General features: G+C 37.4%; 1 protein-coding gene across 3 annotated transcripts in view; it reads right to left on the bottom strand.

Annotated features, from left to right (window-relative positions):
- Nucleotides 1-327: 327 nt before the first annotated feature.
- nav1b (neuron navigator 1b) overlaps nt 328-19940 on the bottom strand; it is a 42684-nt gene continuing 23071 nt past the window's right edge. For 2 of the 3 annotated variants that reach the window (XM_028001783.1, XM_028001785.1), the window contains 27 exons: nt 18950-19250; nt 16693-17440; nt 15719-16135; nt 14970-15011; nt 14728-14888; nt 14318-14491; nt 13729-13781; nt 13350-13373; nt 12852-12929; nt 12213-12221; nt 10880-10963; nt 10186-10297; nt 9981-10102; nt 9122-9130; nt 8499-8668; nt 8239-8395; nt 7887-8085; nt 7456-7556; nt 7271-7366; nt 6861-7029; nt 5995-6230; nt 5750-5904; nt 5586-5657; nt 5182-5378; nt 4963-5081; nt 3372-3569; nt 328-3287 (listed from right to left, as the gene is read on the bottom strand). In XM_028001783.1, the coding sequence (XP_027857584.1) occupies nt 3210-3287; nt 3372-3569; nt 4963-5081; nt 5182-5378; nt 5586-5657; nt 5750-5904; nt 5995-6230; nt 6861-7029; nt 7271-7366; nt 7456-7556; nt 7887-8085; nt 8239-8395; nt 8499-8668; nt 9122-9130; nt 9981-10102; nt 10186-10297; nt 10880-10963; nt 12213-12221; nt 12852-12929; nt 13350-13373; nt 13729-13781; nt 14318-14491; nt 14728-14888; nt 14970-15011; nt 15719-16135; nt 16693-17440; nt 18950-19250 (4281 nt within the window). In that variant the 3' untranslated portion in view covers nt 328-3209. The remainder of the gene's footprint in view (nt 3288-3371; nt 3570-4962; nt 5082-5181; nt 5379-5585; nt 5658-5749; nt 5905-5994; nt 6231-6860; nt 7030-7270; nt 7367-7455; nt 7557-7886; nt 8086-8238; nt 8396-8498; nt 8669-9121; nt 9131-9980; nt 10103-10185; nt 10298-10879; nt 10964-12212; nt 12222-12851; nt 12930-13349; nt 13374-13728; nt 13782-14317; nt 14492-14727; nt 14889-14969; nt 15012-15718; nt 16136-16692; nt 17441-18949; nt 19251-19940) is intronic. The other variant, XM_028001784.1, reaches the window with a different exon arrangement.

Below are 19940 nucleotides of genomic sequence, written 5' to 3'. Positions count from 1 at the left end.
CGCTCTGCACGATGAGTCGCCGCCCCTTTAATGAGCTGCATGTAATAGATACTAAACATGATGGATGACTAAGAACGTCATGTCAAAGAGAGAATCAGCATCTTTAAATCTTTCTTGACAACATTTTTTGCAATTAGTCTGCCTGATAAAGTTTACATTCATTACTAGTTGCTGTATTTTATCAAAACAGATTTCTCTTCTAAATGAGATTTTAGATCTCAGAGACAACCTATATAAATAAATTTTATCTGCAAATAAAATCAGATCTATCCAAGTACTTTACCTATAATGTTTTTGGAGTCAAAATGCACACATTAGGACAAGAAATAAATATGACATGTATTTTATTAAATGCCAACAAACAGTGATGAGTGGATGAAAGCCTTCAGGAGCACCATTTATCCATCTATTGGACCCAGCTCTGATCAAATATATTTTTCTATAGTATGCTTTCTTTTTCCACCTCAACGATTGTTGCTGCATCCAGAATGTTGACCAACTGTATTTACAGTCTTTACATCGATGTCCTGTACAAAGTAGATAAATCAAGTTTTACAAAGGATTATTTAAAAAAAGAAATATCAAATATTTGAGTATTTTAAAAAAGAAAACGTCTAATGATTTTTTTTCTAAAGTATATGGTAAGGTGAACTTTTTTGTCTCATCACACGGCAAGTTTACATGCATTTACAACACCTATGAACCCTTAACATATGCACATCCGTGACATTACAAACAGCATAGCTTTTTTTAAATCTTAGTTTAGTCCACAACAAGCTTTGCAAAAATATGACTATTCAGCAACCTGTATTGGCCTAAGAAATCAGATTTAGAACTGATTTAGGCTCAGTTTGATCTTAAATTGTCTTTGACAATTCATAGCTTAAGTTACATTTCTTCTTCTTCTTGTCATTCACAAACATAAAATGTATCAAACAGCTTACAATTCTTACCTATCTTATGAACCCCGTCTTTAAATTCCAACTACTTTAAGGCTATGTCTGACTGGCTGAAACAAACTTTTATCACTTGTTTTCTTGTGATGCATTTTGATCTAAATCAGGAACTTAGGAAAGACTAGATGAGAGCACAAAGCAACTAACTGCATGTGAAGTTAAGACCTCTGCCAATTGCCAACACCAGTAGAAGTTGCTGCATAGTCCTGATACACCAGTAAGCAAACACAAATCACAGTTTATACAGAGCAACAGGCACAACAACCAGAAAATGAGATGAAAAGCTGGACCTGATGGCTTTAGTCAACCTGCAGAAACGGGTTGGAGTGTGGCCACTGGCCATTTGATACCTGGAATATTTACAGCAATGAAGCTAACTGGTATTGTTTTCTCTTCAATCAAATAATTTGTACCAGCCAAAGCAGCAGAAACACAATCTAAATGGTTACACTTCCTTATCCTGCTGTCATTAAAGTTGTCCAACATTCAATCAGCTAAAATAATGGTCAGTTTGGGATGATGGATATTGCACAACCATATATCCTACATTTCATGTACTTCATAAGGACCTCTTTACACAATTCTACATCGAGCACCTAATAAAGTTTATGTCTGTGTCTATAAATCACTATTTTGCTGTGTCGCGTACCCAGATTATTCTCAGAAGAATACTGTACGACATTGAAGAGGGTACACATGACACATTGTCTCAAGTTACTTCAGAACGTCTTCAACACTATTTAACATGTAAAGTCATATTTCCATTTAACATTTTGCTAACCTACTCTGCAATACAATCCTAAAACATTTTGGGGCCTTTTTTTTTTTAAAGCATCATACAAATCTAACCGATACTAATGTGCATGACTGGTGAGAGACTGTTCAGTTTGTAAAGTGTAACAACTGTGGTGGATGAATTCACCATGTGCAGCTTTAGAGTCGCTCTGCTCAGCCATTGTTAAACGTGTTTTGAAGTACTTTGATAAGGCTTCTTTGAAGAGCACCTACTACATGATATTATTGTACACTTAAGTGTTTCATAAACATTCATAGCTGAACTTAAACTAAGTTGACAGTCAATATGCAAAGTTAAAGTAAAATATTTGGTTCAGTATATTAGATTTTTTGCACCAACTAATGCAGATAAATAAACGGCAACACAGCCTGATTGTACACATTATATACACAATGTCATGGGGAACATTTGAAACAAATGTGCTCTTTTGAAGATAAATTACAATCTAAATTGGATACAGTGAGCATTCACTTATTTGTTTTGATCAAACAGTGCTTCTTATCTTATGTTATCCCTGTGTAGTAAGTATCTCATACCTGATATTTATGGCAACCTTAGTGGCACTGCTTGTCTTCTATGAAATAAAACTCTGTTAAGTGCTTCATAAAAGTGGAGCAATTAAATCACATCTATATTTAAGCTCAGTTTTATATAAAAGAGTATGACAGCAATGTATTCCTATGAAATAATAAAAAAAAAAGTTTAATCATTTTCATTATAAAATTATAATGATGAACTGAAACTACAATATATAGGAACTTGGGGAAATAAAGAATTCCTGACTGAACAGTGGTAATAATATTGATGAAAGCACCAGTAAACTCTGCTTAGGTTGAGGTGACATGAACATCTCTGCTGTTAAGGCATTGTTTACCTGCTGGAGTTGTAAAGTTCAAGATTGCATATGTATTAAGAATTGGCCTTCAAAGGCTTTCTGTATACAGTAGATATGTACCAAAGACTTTTGCGTTTAACAGTAGTGTCTGTCATGCTGTCATACTCTTTTCCAAAACAAGGTCAATGCTATTAAGGTAAGAGTCATCTGATGAGAACTCACTATCCCAGGATGCACTTAAGGAGAAAACAGGACGGACGGTGCATGTTTTTTGTAGGAATCCCCTGATTTGGTGCAAACACCAATGGATTTCAGCGTAAACAGTTAGCACCAATCTAATAGTACTTAGGGCAAATGTGGTGGTAAATTGTTATACATAGTCTTGTTACAGAATATAGCTTTCTATTTATTAGAGCTTCAGTGTTCATATATGCATGTGTTTTAATAATCTGAGTCTAAATTGAAAAGTTTCATCAACTCTCTATGGTAATGATAGTTAAACTCTCTTCAAAATCATTTCCCAAAGTCCATTTCTTCCAGATCACACAGTGCTCCGACACAGTGAAACACATAAAATAAAGTAAAATCTTTACTGGTGGGTCATTAAGTCTGAGTTATCTGTTCAGAGCTTAGGCAGATCTTCTTTATCTGGAGATTCAATGTAGTTAGCAGCCTCTTGAAGTTTCAGAAGCATTGCCATCTGCAAAAAAGGAAATAATTCAGAAACAAGAATGCATATCAAAAAAGTGACACAAAGTTCATAACATGTCACATTCTTTCCTACCAGAGGATCAGATTCCATAGAGCTGGACGGAGTTTCTTTGTGAGGCCTCTCCTCACTGGACTGACATGGGCTACTAGAGCTGATGCTGGGAGGAGGTAGATGGAATAGCTTCGCCTGGTCCTGCTGGGCGGACGGCCATGGCAAGGTGCCCCTCACCCACTCCACCGGGTCCTCCCATACTGCCTTCTGGCCATGAACCTGAAGAGGTGCAAACACCCAGAAATGCAATGTAAGGCATGAAGTCATCACTGAAAGACAAACTGTACTGAAATAAAAGAGGTCAAAGACTTTAAAAATAGCAGATAATTTGTAGGATCTGGTGGGGTTTTTTTCTGTGCAGCCTAATGAACATCACTATATGTCATTGTTCAGCAGTTTCTCTGCATCTTTGTCTAGTATACTGCTGTTCTCTGCAGTGCTGCAGTTTCATAAAGAGGAGTGCTGGGCAGCACAATAAAAAGCGTAACACTGAATTGAGGAAATACTCGGCTTGGGGATAGTTATCTGTCCTGGCTGACAGAAGGAAATTATGCTCCAAGACAACCCACACATACACACCAGATTTCAACTTTTATCTATAAAAACTACAGGTCTCTCTCTCTTCAAAATGTTCTTGCAGAACTTTTAGGTCGAACTACGTCAGTGATAATCACAAGCTTCAAAATGAAGTTATTTTATGTTTTTTTGTTGTTATGTTCAAAAAAAGGTTTTGTCTCAATGTCTGTCAATATACATAGTTAATGTAGAAATTCACTGTATGATAAATTCATGATTATCTTTAAATCAAAATACTGATTTGCGTGGCAACCCAATCTGTAAATCTGTCCTTTTACTCATTGGTGTGGATCTTGGCATCCAGACAGCACTTTTACTGCACATTCACTGCAGAAAGATGCAAGCTTTCTGCATCTACCAGGATGGACCTTAGAAGAACCCGTTAAGAAAGTTTGTCCAACTGGGTCAGTGGACTGGCAACACATTCAGAACTGCCATTAATAACCGTTTTTGTTTCCAGTACACACTTTGCAACACGTCCCTTAGTAACTTTCTTTAAGAATATCACTGCATTGTGACAAATCCATAGATATTTGGATTATCTAGACAAGTGGTAAACGGATGTACCATTTGTTTTTTTCTGATATTTACAAGCTCACTAAATTAGCAAGTGGGCTTCATTTGCTTTTTCAGTGTAATGCATGTTTATTTTTGCTTGCTTTACTTCTAATCAGTGGAAAATAGATAGTATGTGTTAGTTGAATTACTAACAAATCCATTGAGTTCAGCATCTACTAGCTCTTTCTTTTTTACATTATTTCCATTTTAATTAATGTGTTGTCAAAAAGCTAACCCTGGGGAAATTACAGAAATCTATTATTCTACTTTAAATATGTGATAATGATCACCCAGTGCCAAGGTCAATAATTAATACTTCAGCCTCATTTTAATAGTTTGAAATATTGGTGGGCTTATAGCCTTAAAATAATTTAATTTAGCATACTCTTCCTTCATATGCCTGCTGTGCTGGTGCTCTGATCCCAGCAGTGCTAAATATCCTACTTCAGAAAATTCCTCATGTGTGAAGATATCTTACCTTGACACCATCTTTTGCTCCTTCTTGCAGGTATGGAATAATAGAGTGGTTCCACAGATCAATGAACCAAGACCGAAATTCATCAACTGAAACTGGGCAAGACAGGAAAAAGCAAGGGCCTGAAGAGAAGTCAAAAAAGAAGAGAAGACATATAAATCACACACATAATTGCCGAAGAAAAAGTTATAATAGGGGTTTTCTTTTTTGTGTTTTCCATACCAATGAGAAAGTCTGATGTGCTGTGCTTCTCAAGGAAGGTGTGCAAATGATACCACAGTTTAGGAACCCAGTCTAAAACCCTGATGAGGTCTTCGTTGTTTGAGCTCCTTTCATCTTCTGACTCCATCAGCTTCCGGTGCAAATACCGTGTGAGGAAGCCATTAGCTGGTTCCACGTTGTTGGAAAAGGTCACCATTCTGAAACAACAACAAAAAAATGTGCACAAATATTTCACAGAACGAAAACTAGTAAGATAATTTTGCACAAATAGAAAAGCAAGAAATTACATGAATGCAAGTAAAAGTAGAGACCAAGATGTTATAATGTCAGACTTGATATATGTGGTCTACAACATTATGAAAAGGATATTCTTTATCTTTATCAAGCTTTCATCTAAAACCAACCTGAAGCTTAGATGCAGGCTGTGGTTTGCCGTCATCTTCACTGGCTGATTGCTGGTTCCAATAATGTAGGGACTAAACGCACAGACAAAGTTACAGATGTAAAATCATTTCAACATAATCTCTGAATATGATTTCAGTATCACAAATTTATCACAAATTTTTACCATTTGTGATATTTGCAGGTTAGAGCACCATTAACAAGTTCACTGATGGAAACCGGATCATGAATGTCATCTAAAATAACCACCAATGGGATTTCTGATGAACTGGTTTCCCGATCTATTTGATTGGCCAAGTTGGAAAGATAAAGCTGTAGATCCTGGGTAAAAACAATGGTGAAAATGACACCTTGTCAGACCAAATAACCTTAATGACATATTGATCATAATAAAACATCAGTCTCTGTTACCTTGCATGACTGCCGGTGCATGTTGAAAGTGATCACAATCCCGTCTGTGATTTCACGAGCACTGCGGTCCACCAGGTACTCGGCCAACCGGGAAGCTAGGTAAGACTTTCCCGTCCCGCTCGGTCCAGACAGGATGAGACGGCGATGTTTGAGTAGAAGACTGATGTAATGTTGCATCATGGGTTTAGGGATGAGAGTTTCAAACACAAGGCTGTCCACACACTTCTCCTTTAAACCTGCATTTTAATGAGAGGAAGCGAGAATGACCTGATAAAGAACTGCTGCGATAAACAATTCAGCTGATTACTGCCTATTAACTGTGTGAAAAACATAAAAGAGGGATGATAAAGTGTAGCTTTAAACTTCGGCTGAAATTTTTAACACATGGAATATGTATTTCAACAGGTCGTTCTTTGGCAGAGTGATGTTTTGAAGATAGATTTTTATCACCTCACATGTCCTTCATAAGCCTCACTAAGCTCAAGCACTTCACTCTGAAAATAACTTTGGTTCAAGTGTGGGAAGTCTGCACGCCCAACCCCCAGGCTGCAGGGGAGGGATCCGCTTTACACTTCTTTGGGGCCCATGTGTCTGAGGCTGGTTGACCAAGAGGATCTGACAGCACTAAGATCATGTTGCTCAAAGGTCTGCCTGCACTGCTGCTAACAGTACAGCTCACCTACCAAACCTGCAAACATGGAGAAGGAAGGACTACAAACCCATGTTTTTTTGGTGGGGCAAATCTAAAGGAGAATTTGCATTTTGAGTTTAAACACTGCATAATAATTCCAATTCAAATTCAGAGCTGTTGAAAAATAATTAATGGTTTTTATGTTGGAAATCATGAGTTGATCAACTCTGCAGACCTTTTAGTGCCACAGTGATGCTGCTGGGGCCTCGTGACATGCAACGAGATGGCTGTGTCTCAGGAGCTTCGCCTCCCAGCACTCGTTTAATGTGGCCCATGCTGTAACTGTAGACTGAGTCTGTAGAAAGACCCAGGCTGGAGATGGGGTCCATTTTGGCTATATAGACCTGGAATCAAATCCATAAAAAACACACCAAAAAGATATTTCAGTTTAAATAAAAAAGCACTTCTTTACAGATAGGTTTCAACACTTGTTACAATTAGGTTGACTGTTACTGACAAAAATTTGATTTATCCCAGGACTAGTCGTCCTACGAACTCAACTATGTTTGGACATCCTTGTCCAGACAAATGCCTTTTTTTAAATAGCGAAAACCTAAAATGCAATTTCTGAACACAGTATCTCACTTTGAAAGCCTGGCTGACAGCAGAATCCAACATGACCCAGTCCATCCTGCCATTCACCCTGACAGTACCAATGAAAAAATCCTGCGGTTTAGCCTCCTGTTGAGTCAAAGTGCAAGTATTAGGTGTCACAGAATATATAATTATTCATAAAAAAATGACTTAAAGTGAAAGAACAATGTGCTCACATCTTTAAAAACCCGTAAATCCGCCACACAAACAACCACTTTGACACGGTGGTCATCTCTCTGTGAGGAAAGGCTGAGCGAATCAGCAGAGTGGACATCTGCTAAGGAGTAAAAATAACAGAAAAAAAGCAGAACTCAAACTCAACAGCTAAGAAAAATCAGAAAACATTTTTTAAATTAAAAATAGTAAACAAATTGGTGAATTACTGTTGCTCTTCACAATGTTTTAATAAGGACCTTCAACTTTGAAAGAAAATAATTTTCCATAAGCTTTAAACTTATATTAGCTGCACTTAGATTCTAGGATATAGAATTTTTTCAGAGGTATTTTTTTTTAAGTTGTCCAGTCTATCACTATTCCTTACATGCTAGGCCTAGTTATCCCTAACCCTGTTCTATTTTTACTCTTCCTGTCAGAGACTGGACTGTACCTGAGCTGCTCCCCTCACTCAGCCCTCTGCTGTAGCTTTTGGGCATGTGCATGGCAACTGACTGACGGGGGGATGAACTCCCCAGAGCTGTGAGACCCGAGGACTGGGACACAGAGCTGGAGGGTCCAGGAGACGGACAGGGAGACAGACTACCTGTCTTCAGCTTATCGTTCTCAGTCTTCAGGTTCTCCACTGTCATCTGCAAAAACAAAATCGCAACCATTTCAGGACAGGTATTTTAAAAAATGTGCTGTGAATACTTGCAAAGATACTCTGAAGCTTTCTGGTTGTAGTGAATACTTAAATATTTACGTATTCAGCATAAAAAATTCATAAATATACAAGCACATACCTGCATGTTGGTCATGGCCTCCTGCAGCTGCTCCAGCTGATGTGCAGAGCTTAAAGCCTCCAGGCGGATGTCTGTCAGCTTCCGCTCCTTCTCCCACAGCTCTGAGCGCAGTTCTGTTACAACTTTATCATCCTCCACATCATCTCCTTCACAGAGTCTGAACAACAAAAGATTACATCACTAAAGATACTAGAAAAACCAAGCAGATTGAAAATACTAAAAAAAAAAACATCAAGAATTAATAGTTTATGGAGGCTTACCCTGCCAATGAGGAAGAGGCAGAGGATTTTATTAGAGGGCTATCTCCAGGAATGTTGACCTTTGGGGAAGAAGGTGCAGAAGACTCTGGAGTAGCGATCTCTTCGATGTCAGCATATGGCCCCGACTTTGAGCCTTTCTTACTGAAAGCTTTGTTGAAGGAGCTACGCAGCTGGTTAGAGAAGGTAGGAACTCAGATCAGCATGTGCAATGGTTTTTAAAACACTAAAAACAACCAAAAATGTGAAATCTGGTAGTATTACATGAAAAATGGCTTCCAGGTTAACTTTTGAAAGCAATTTAATAAAAGCTCTCTTTTACATGTGTGAGATCTGAGAAAATGATGGGTAAATTGAAATGAATGATTCACAGCTGATGTACTGTAGATGTTGATAATGTCTGCTATAAAATTGGTGTCTATGAAAAATGTATGTCTAAAATCCTTCAAAAAAAAGTTGAAATACATGCAGACTGTATGTATTATGTCAGATTATGCAATGAGATGATATTATGAGGAGCTTAATGAGTAAATAAAATGCAAACACAAGTGTACAAACATTTCCTAAGTATGACTCATTAAAAACATGCAGGTATAGATATTGTTTAAGGTTTCACCATCACTCACCTCAAAAACCTAAAATAAAAAAGGGGGCATGAAGGAGAGAATAGAGTCATACTTAATACCATGTGGATAAAAAAAGGAGGAGAATTAAAAGCATGCATGATAATGCAGGATCATTGTCTGGTTTCTATAGTCACCTTCGAAATGCTTTTGTGCTTGATTGTTTTCTTGTTCTGGTTTCTAAGATGTATATTTTTTTAGGAGTCAGTCAGCTTTTTTCAAATTTGTTCACATTTACCAGGTTTTGCCTTTCAATCCAACCTAGTTTTATGGTTCTCTGCTTTTGTTGGCAGATTCCGTCATTATTATTTTTGTAGAAGTATCTGTTCTTTCAAGTATAACTTTTCCTGCAGGCTTTGCTTATTTAATATAATTTGTTATTTCTGTTTCTCCCTCATTGTGTCTTGTTAGCATAATTATCATAGAATTATCTTCCTGAAACTCTTTTATGCAAAGTCTGGGCCAATCATGTCTGTTGGATTGTTTTACAACCTAGAAAAGTTATACTTCAATTCAAAACATTTTTATGCTTTCACCTTTATTTCAGACTGGTTTTCTTGGAATGACTATAATTGCAAGTATTTCACTGGACATATGGTAGAAATAATGCAGAATTGATAAAAAAAAAAAAAAAAACAACAACATAATCATTTGAATTTTATTTTATATTGCTGATACACTTGGCTATGAATCATTCAAGACACCTTTTTTTGAAAAAAAAAAAACACTTCATCTCATCACCTGAATAAAATAGTCTTTTATGCAAAAGTTAAAAAAAAGAAACATATAATTTATGTAACCTCAGGCTTCTTGAAATCTTATAGCTTAATACTGATTTACGTTTGTGCTGTTATTTCCTCACCCAGCTCTTCTTTTTCTTCTTCTTGGCCTCCTGCTCCTTGAGACTTCCCATGCTCGAATGGCTTGTAGTGCTTGTGAGACTAGAGATGCTCTCTGATGAATTTTGTCGATTTATCAGCAGCTCTGGGTAACAGCAGGTAAAACAATCTGTTCATACTCCAAAAAACACATGTGGAAGGGTTTACATAAGGAATGACACTATGTACCTTTAGGTGTGATTTCTGGGTTGCTGAGAGCAGTTTGAATGATTTCTTGTGCTTCTGTATTTTTGGCTTTTAAAACCTCAATGGTCTGTTTCAATTCAGTGAGCTCGGAGTCCTGCAGAAAGAAAACAATGTCAGGTCACAGTAGCTGACTGGCTGAACAGAGTTTGTTTTGAGCTGAAGAGTAGCAGTCAGGTTCTCGCTCAGGTTTTTAGATTGTGCTAAGTAGTTGACGACAACATGAATTATTCTGCCATGTAAACTTTGACCCTCACCTATTTTCCTGGATAAACTTTACAGCTACATCTCTGACTTTACACAAGACAGAATGTTATAGACCCTGATCGTACAAACTATAAAATACTGAACACATCGGGTTCAAAGTTTTACAAAGTTGTATGTAAATGGACCACAAAAAATTTGTAAGAAATGGGCTTTAGACAGATGAGAGTAGAATAAAGATGCTTAGCAGAGCATAATGTTTAGATAAAGGCAAACTCAGCATTTCAACATACTAGCTGCCAAAAGTGGCGGTGGAGGGGTGATGATTAAGGCTTCTTCCATGTCTACAGCACCATTTAAAAGAATGTCGTAAAAAAACAAAACATTTCTTATCACTCCAATGAAATCCTGTGCAGTAATTCACTACTTTTCTCATGTACAGACTCTCATTTGTGGCATAACACCAACAAGATACCTTTTGTTCTGAGGAGACTGACAGTGTCTGCAGGCGTGCTGTCATCAGTGCCAGACTCTGCTCAAACGCTGCAACCAGATTAGCCTGTAAAAGGAAGAAAGAGAGGTGAACGGCCACAGAGGGAAACAGTGTGTGCAGATGGGAACGGGTGATAGGTATGAGTCATGAGCTGAATAAAATCGGTCTGCAACCTCAGTCAGCACATCAAACAAATGTCTCTCTGTGGTTAAGTGGGGGAGAAAGGAAGGGATGTAGCAGTCAAACAGCTGTGGATGATGTCAGAGTTGAAAGCAAACATTAGGATAATGATGGTGAGGCAGAGCAGAAATGTGAAGTCAACCCTAATGTAGCAAGTTTGACTCATTTAGGAAACTACAGATGACAAAAAGAAGGCGAAGAGTAAGTTTGTGTTACTTCATAACGAACGAAGGAAAATGTTTCTTGATTCTTGCCGATAATAGCATGCAGAATTAGTAAGAAATTTAAAACTCACTTAGAATGAGAGTCTTGTAGTTTTTGTGCAGATTCAAAACTAGCAGACCAGCATTCTGTTTCCATTACATTTGTTTACACAAATTTATTTGTAAAATTCTACAGCTGCTTACTTTCTAAAATCAAAGTTTTTATCTTAATTTACAAAAACTAAAGTTTTAGCTGGTCTCTGGCTAAACATTGCTACCGTTCTAGAAACACATAAAAAAATAAAATTAATCGTTAATTTATAATTTGATGTATGAGTGCTTAGAACATTTTTGTCATTTACAAATGTAACATCAAAATATGTTTAGACTCTGGTAAATCATACATCCATGCGCACCACGATTTTTATGCCTTATTCTCATAAAAAAAAAAAAAACAACAACAACAAAAAACAATAGGCAGGACATTGGGAGGTAGGAAACAAAAATGGTGGAATAACATGCAACAAGACTCCAATTGAGAATTAAAGTGAGAAGTAAACCCTGAGGGATTCTTCCTCTACCTATGTGGTACGTATCATAACCATAATTTCTCCAGTCTGAATGACTGCTAAAAGATTTAGAGAACAATGAAATATAGATTTGTCACAGTCAGATGGAAATACAGCTTGTACTATATGGAAACAGGAACAAGAAAATGTCACAAAGGTTGCAAAAAAATGTGCAAAAAGCACAAATGAGGCTGTTAAAGTTTAGAAAGCAGATGCTTCACTGAAACGGTGGTCCAGAGACAAAAGACAGATGCATTATGGAAATTAATTTATTGCTGTTGCTCCAGCCAATGGGATGCATCATGCCACACCACAACCCCAACAGAAAGTTACAGTTCAACACAGTATTTTGCTCTAACAAACCTGGCCTAGCTGTAACACCCAGCATCCAGAGGTGTGAGTCATTGGGAAGCAGGCAGGGGGCAGCAGTGAGTCCAGCAGTCAATACAGCCAAGGTAAAAAGAAAGGGACAGATGCATTAAATCTGGGAAAAAAATCTTATGCAAGTCATATAAAAAAAAACACACACACACACACACACCCACACACAAAAGTGGGCTTCCTACACTCCCATCAACCCTTTAACAAATATACCAAAACAAAAAAACTTCTTCTTTCATATGTTTGTTATTGAAATTCTGAGTTTGTTTCTGTTAAACCAGTCGGATTCATGCATTAAAAGCTGAACAAAGAAATAATACAATGAAGAAGCAGGGTGGAAAGGTTTCCAGGTAAAATTCTAAAAACTGAGAGCTACAAACAGGCTTCTGGTTAAAAGGTTGTGAAAATGTGTTTCTATTTAGATGAGTAACAATGGTTAAAAGGTTTTTTAATTCTAACAGTTAGAAATGGAAATATGTTATGCCACTGTGAAATTCACTAAAAAAGAAATACATTTTTACAATTATCAAAATCTCATATGGAAAGTAAAAAAAAAAAAAAATCAAGTCAACTTGCTTCTGACTAAAAGTGATTAGAAAAGAAGGTAATGACTGTACATACGTTAGCAGAAAGCTGCATCGTCAGGTCAGCCACCTTTTCCTGGGACGACTCCAGCTCTCGTCTTAACTTCCGGATTTGCTGCAGAAAAAAATCTTATCAGGTCCAAGATGCAAGACAACTTGATCATCAGTCAAAACTGCAAAAGTATTGAAGGCTTTGATTTTGGATATTGAACCCGATGATGCAATGGTGGATTGGGATAAACACACTACTTTACAACCACAATATACAAACAACATAAAATTGAGGTTATTGCACCACGAAAGGAACTACAAAGTGAGTATGGAGAGCATGCACTGAGAATTGTATTGGGTCTGGACTGTGTTTATTAGATTTTGGGGAAGGGTACTGGAGTTCAAAGAATATTAGAGATAAAACAAAATGAGTTATGAGCTGCTGAGATAAAGATCTGTGGCCTTCCTGGAACATTGTGAACACAGTCGGGTGACTGGACACATTCCAACAAGTCTCACAGATGAGATATAACATGAACCTTACCTCTCCTTGTATTCTTTCCTCACTCTTATGAAGCATCAACACAAGAAAAGGGGATTGAGTTGAGGATTAAGTCTAATTACATTTATATTATAAAATAACTATTTTTCTAAGATTTCAAATATGAAACCTTAAAGAGTAAAACAAAACATGGCCGTATCTTTACCGTTTAATTGTCTATTTAATGAAAAGATTCTATAATGAAGCAGTTTTTGAAAAAACATAACCTTGTGAGAAGTTGCCAATTTAATTAAGAAGAAACTTAGTCAATACTATTTTCTAATATATATCAAATATATTTGATATTTTCTATCAAATATATTTTTTAGCTAAGATAGATAAAAATGTTCTTTATTCATATAAAACAGCTGTGTTGACTCACCGCAGAATAATTAGATGAAGCATTGGATGCCAAAGAGAGCACAGAGCCATGCACTGAAGAAGACAAAGGAAAGATATTACCCCATACAAAAACTAACAGTTTTTTTCACAGGGATACTGATTTAATCAGTAAGAAAACAAAACAACTTTTTTCTTAAAAACTCTCTCTTAGACAACGAGATGTCAAGGTTTTGGAAAATAAAAACATGTCAAGTAATTAAGAACAGATGACTGCAGAGAAATAATTTAAGAATATGACTGTCTTCATGAACATTAAAATCATAAATAAATCTGAGTTGACTTATTTTTTCACTGTGTGTAGCAAACCTTAAGAAAATAAACAATGGAAAAGTAAATTAAATATATGTGAATACAAACTATAATCTATCACTTAAGATTTTACTATTAGAATGTGTTGCAAAACTTGTCTTTTACCTACAACTTTAAGATGTATTAGTCCAAATCTTGATTTAATTCACTATTAGTCTAAAATAACCATATAACACTTCTCTCCATCTTGCTTGGCCATGTAAGCAAACTGTTTATGTTGAAATATTCAACCATAAGAGAAGAAAAGCAAGAACATTCACCATCCTCTCCTGGTTCGCGGAAGGATCCGGATCGCATCATACTTTTTGGCCGGTCAGCCAGAGACATACTGCTGCCCAGAGGGGAGGATCCATACAGATCGCAGGCTGGGTCACTGGAGGGGCCTGTGCTGTTGGAGCGTGATATCCTTGGGGTGCCACATGAAATTGGGGCAACTATTGTGCAAAACAGGCAAACAAAAGGATAAAACTCAATCCCACAAACACACCAAGCACGACTTTACTTGAGTATAAGACAATTATTCCAATGACTGAATGAAAGGCAGAACCATGGTTCAATAAGTTTCAAAACTGATCTAAAAGACTACAGTCAGGAGATTATCATCTTCTTTGCGTCATAATCTTACAGTTTTAGGAAATCTTTTTTTCAAAACTGGAACAGACACACTCACCAATGTTGGTTAGAGTAGTTTTGCTGGAAGAAGGGTGGAGAAGGCGGGTGGGTGAAGGTAGCTGAGGGGGGGTGTTGCTCTCCGTCATGCTCACTATGGTGTGAGAGTGACGTCTTCCCGGCTTGCTTCCATCGCTGTCTGAGAGGCTGGACCCATAGCGCCTAAAAAAAGGTTGTTTTAAGTGAAAACAGTGATGTCATATTAAACTGAATTTAAAAACAGGCAATGCTATTTGGACTCACTCTAAGCCTTTCTTTGGCAAAGTATTCCGGTCCGTTTGCACACTGCAAAAAAAGCAAAGTAAAAAAAATTGCTCTGCATTACTTCCAGCAAAAAACTGTTATTGTGTTACAGAATCACAATTACCAACACATATTTCTTGGATATTATTAGAAACCCTGCCAAGTCATACTGCTGGTTTGTATCACTACCTCTACATTTGAGCCATTTAATAAAGTATACACTTTAAAAAGCCACATGTGCGATTGTCTAAATGTGCAGTTGCTTGCCAGAAAATAAATTGGATGATCTTCACCTTGAAAGAACAGCAATTCTGTGATGGATCCAAACTTTTACCTCTTATTCAAAATGACAGGTCACAGTTTCTGCTGTCTTAAAAGTCCCACAAAATCAAAATGGATTGGTTTGGTGGCTGCCAAGGACCCTGTATTTATGCTTACTTTACAAAACAAGCATACAGCAAATTATCAGTGGCAAGGACAAATACGGTTCTTTCTGCCAATATTGTTTTAGTGCCTGTGGCATAGTCAGTGGCCTCAGATGTGAACTCTGAGCCAGTTAATACAAAATTTATTCAGATCACTCTAAAAATCCTGGGAGAGCTTTTTGGCTTTCACATTGAATTAATTTGAAATTAAGAGTAACAACATCTGCAATCTGCATCCTTATGTAAGGAAATAACAAATACAGGATAAGCTGATGAAAACATCTTTTACCACACTACTATTTTAAATAAAAATTGCAAACTTGCCCATCCGAGAGATTGAGTGACGTCCTACTCCCACCCCTCCAGGTTCCTGAAGCCCTCTCTTCTTTATCGCTCGTATTTTGTGGTACCAGCCTTATGCTGGAGGGCACACTCATCTGTAGGGGTAGAGACTCCAAGCTGCGATGCATGCCAGAAAGTTTGGGGTAGAGCATGGGGGATCCACTTAAGCTCAGGCTTTCGCTGGTATAGGTGGGGGAATCAATGTGGAGGACAGGAGCCGGGCTTGGAGTAAGACGGGTGGATGTGTGGGAAGCAGCCAGGTCTTGAAGCTTAGAGTATGGTGGTATTTTAGGAGGTGGAAGGTCCTGGATGGTCACACAGGAGTCAAGACTGTTTGAATTCATCTTGTCCAGATGAGCCAAACTGGGAGGGCGACCAAGAGACTTGGTATTCAGCATCCTAGGAATAAAGGAAGGCAAAATATGTCAAAACAAAAAAAGGAGAAAAAAAATCTGCTATTTGATGTTGATGATCAATTTTCTCAAATTAGTTATTGTTTTTATTCAATAATTTATTCAGACATATTAAATGTTTGAATAAATGTTCCTCTTGCTCGGAACGTTAGCTGGAGATAGGCACCAGCATCCTTCCCGACCCTGCTAGGGACAAGGGTGTAAGAAAATGGATGGATATTAAAACAATGTATCATGTGTTTAAGGGAGCTCATTATAGTTTCAGTTTACAAAGTCTTGGTAGGACTGTTTTCAAGACTTATCGTTATCTGCAGTATAAATCCACAAAAACCTAGCTCCCACTTCTCAGCTTTCCTTAAATACATTCTTTAGTGAGGGCTGTTAGGTATTACTGTTGACATTAAGATAACTAGAGCACTTATTCTGTAAACCAACACTGCTTTGTTGTGCTAATACACAACGAAGCAGTGTTGTGTATTCCAAGCCAAACTTCCATGGCTTGAAAAAAAGGAAAAGTAAGAAAAACGTAGATTAATGAGAGACCTTGGTGTTGTGGGAGAGGACAGTTCAGGGTATTTGCTGCTGCTTGTGCGTCTCAGGCCGTGTAGTTTCACAGTTGGCTCTCCTGCACACTCTGACTGGCTGTCGTCTCCCTTCAGAGAGCCACAGTCCACAGCCTTGGCCTTGGCCCGTTCCTTTTCTTTTTCTCTGTCTGTCTGGTTCACAGGGCCTGTACTCGTTCTGCTCATCATTTTACCACTGCAGCCGCTTGACTCTTTAATCCTGGGCCCTGTGGAAGCCATGGGTACAGGTTTCAAACTCAACAGAGTGGGGTCAATGGTTCCACTGGCAGGACGTGCCGCTGGGCGTCCGATCACACTCAGAGCACTCGATTTGGCTGGTCGGGGCAGGCTGCGGTACTGAATGCTGTTTCGGGCATTTGGCCCCAGGAAGCCGTGCTCGCTGCTAGCATCGAAACTGTTCTTTCTGCCCAAGCTTGTTCCTCCACCTAGAGGCTTGACAGGGATGCCAGATGACTTGGGTGTTTTCCCCACTGTAGCAGAGCTTCCGGGGATATGGGCGCCCCCTGCTGTCATAACTGAAGCGGTACCAGTGGCTGTTGACATTTTCTTGTAGCCAAAGGAACCTCCAGCAGAGGGTTTGACCAAACCTGAAGGGGGCTTACGGTGTTCTCCATGAAAATCTCTGCCAGCATCTGAACGGGACCGTTGTAGGCCAGCAGTTTTGATGGAAATTTTAGACTTGTCTAGAGGCTTCTCACTTTTCGGTGCTACAGAAACAAAAAACAACAAAAAAAATGGAATACATTATTTTAGAGCTACTGAGACATGTAGCTAAATTTCTAATACAGTCTTTGAAAGCACATACTTGGAGAATAAGTTGATTTTCAATAAATATTTAGAAGTATTCTTACTCACTATTTGTTGGTATAAACCTGACATTGGCAGATTTTATGAATATTTTAAAACAGGGTTGACAAAAAGTTCAGATGTCAAAAATTCAAGTTATTGTCTTAAAAATACCTTTTTCAAACAAAAACATAAAGGAGGTAAAAGTGGAGATTAATAAATGTAATGTCCAATTCTTTGTGGCAAAACAAATCAATGTTGCCACTGATCTGTCATCCACAAGTACCTGGATTGTTTAAATAAAATTATGAAGCAGGTAATTTCCTACCTTACATATAAGAGAAAACATGCAAATCATGTCAAGTAAGTAAAAGAGCAAGACTTATTATTATTTTTTTTTATTTAAGGAATATATCTGTCATACATGCTTGATTTTATATGTTATTTTCTTTATTCATTGGTACATTTTTCCTCAGTCATTAGTTCAGGGGCTCACCCAAATGCATTACATTCAGTTAATGGCACTTTTCTTGTTCCCATGTAATGAATCGCCTCTCCTAACAGTTATAATTAGTTTCCATCACTCATTGTCAGATCCTTCTGTTAACTGCCCTACTTATTTAGCTGTCCTTCTCTTTCCTCACCTCCTAGTTGATTGGCCTACTTGTTGTTATCACGTGACAGTATATATTTGGTATAGATAACATTATTTTAATCATAATATTCAATATAATATGGATTTTGCAGTAGTGAGAAATTTTGACAAATACAGTCACTATTTTTGTTTAAATAGTGTAAAAATCAAGAGTATATCATATTTTAAATAAGGGTAACATATTGTGAGAATCTAATAAAAACCCATAGTTGTTCCTATTGAAAATAAACATTAATATGAGTAAGCCCAACATACTCTGGATTCTTTTTGTTAGCACATAGTACTGGATATAATTGATTCACTTATGTCAAAACATGGAATTAGCTTTGGAGAAAATTAAGGCAAAACATTGTTGTTAAAAAAAACAAAGGAGTGATTATTTTAAAATACTTTTTTTTATTATGAAAAATAATTAAGAAAATTCATCAAAATATTTCTGCAGACATAGATGGTAAAAGATAATAATAGCATGGGTGCATAACTTTAAAATGATATTGTTCTTTTTACATGTAGTGTGCAGAATGAATCAGACCCAGACTTTCATTAGCAAATCTATCTCTTCAATGTTCCAGATAACAAGCAGGCATTTGGCCTAACTGTTACATAAACACACTGTTTCATGTTTGCCTTCCTGAAGTTGGGGAGATAATTGATGACATGGGTTTTCATCTTAAAACAAGCTAAAAGTAGTAGCTGTGGGCAGAATTCCTTAAAGAAGACAAACAGGAGCGTTTTGATGAAATCTAGACGAGACCAATATGCAACAGAGTCTCACCTGCAACCTTGAGCATACTCTGGGAGGTATGGGTAATAGGGGAGGTCACGCCCACTGGAGGATTTCTGCACTTCTTGAAACTTCCTGGTTGACCCAAACTCTGAGGCTTCTTCAAATCGGCTTTAACCCCAAAATCTTCGCTGAGGCTCGGCGGCTTCTTTCTCCACTTGCTTGGGGCTTCAGATTTGAGGCTTCCTGAGTTGAAGCTGCAGCTGTCAAGCTTGTGGCTGGCTTTGCCATCCTCGCTGTACCAAGAAAGGCCACTTTCCACCAGAGATCGCTTCTCTGCATCAGTGCGGAGCTGAAGAGAGAAATGGAGAAGACACAATCAGATGTAGCCTTTATTGTCTTTACAATCAACTGGTGTCAGTAATTTTGCTTTGTATCATATTTGCATTCCAGAAAAAAAACATAGAAAGATAAACTGAGGCACCATAAGAAAACTGAAGACAACTGCAGATGAAAACAAATGAAGTTTAAAAAATGTATGGATTTAAAACTTTTTAAGACTAAAATATCTTGAGTTGAAAAATTTAAATGTGCTATTTTTAGAAAAATGACAGTTATACATTAATAGATATCATGTGGTGCAAGTGGAGGTGGCACTAAGGACAAAATCATGCATGCTGTTTCTTGGCATGTTATTAAAGTGATATAAAATAGCAGATGGCTCATAGAGCGGCAGTAATGGCCATGTCGTCCACCCAAGCATTCTCCAGTTTGGCAAAAGCAAACCCATTGTTTGTCTACGAAAAGGTAGAGACACTGACAAGACATTTTAGCATCGAAATTTGTGATTTCTTGAAGAGATGATGCAATGTTTGTGTCCTCTGTAATTTTTCTAAAGCAGTGTTCCAAAAAACATTCAGATTGAATTACGCTCATGACTGATTAATGCATGGACATGTAGATATAATCAAACCATTTCAAAATTGTGCCTGACACAATTTGGACCATAATTAATGCCACACACCATCTCAAACAATCAACA

Source organism: Xiphophorus couchianus, chromosome 20 (genome assembly GCF_001444195.1).
Source record: "Xiphophorus couchianus chromosome 20, X_couchianus-1.0, whole genome shotgun sequence".
Classification (NCBI taxonomy): domain Eukaryota; kingdom Metazoa; phylum Chordata; class Actinopteri; order Cyprinodontiformes; family Poeciliidae; genus Xiphophorus; species Xiphophorus couchianus.
This window is presented reverse-complemented; position numbering and strand designations above follow the sequence as displayed.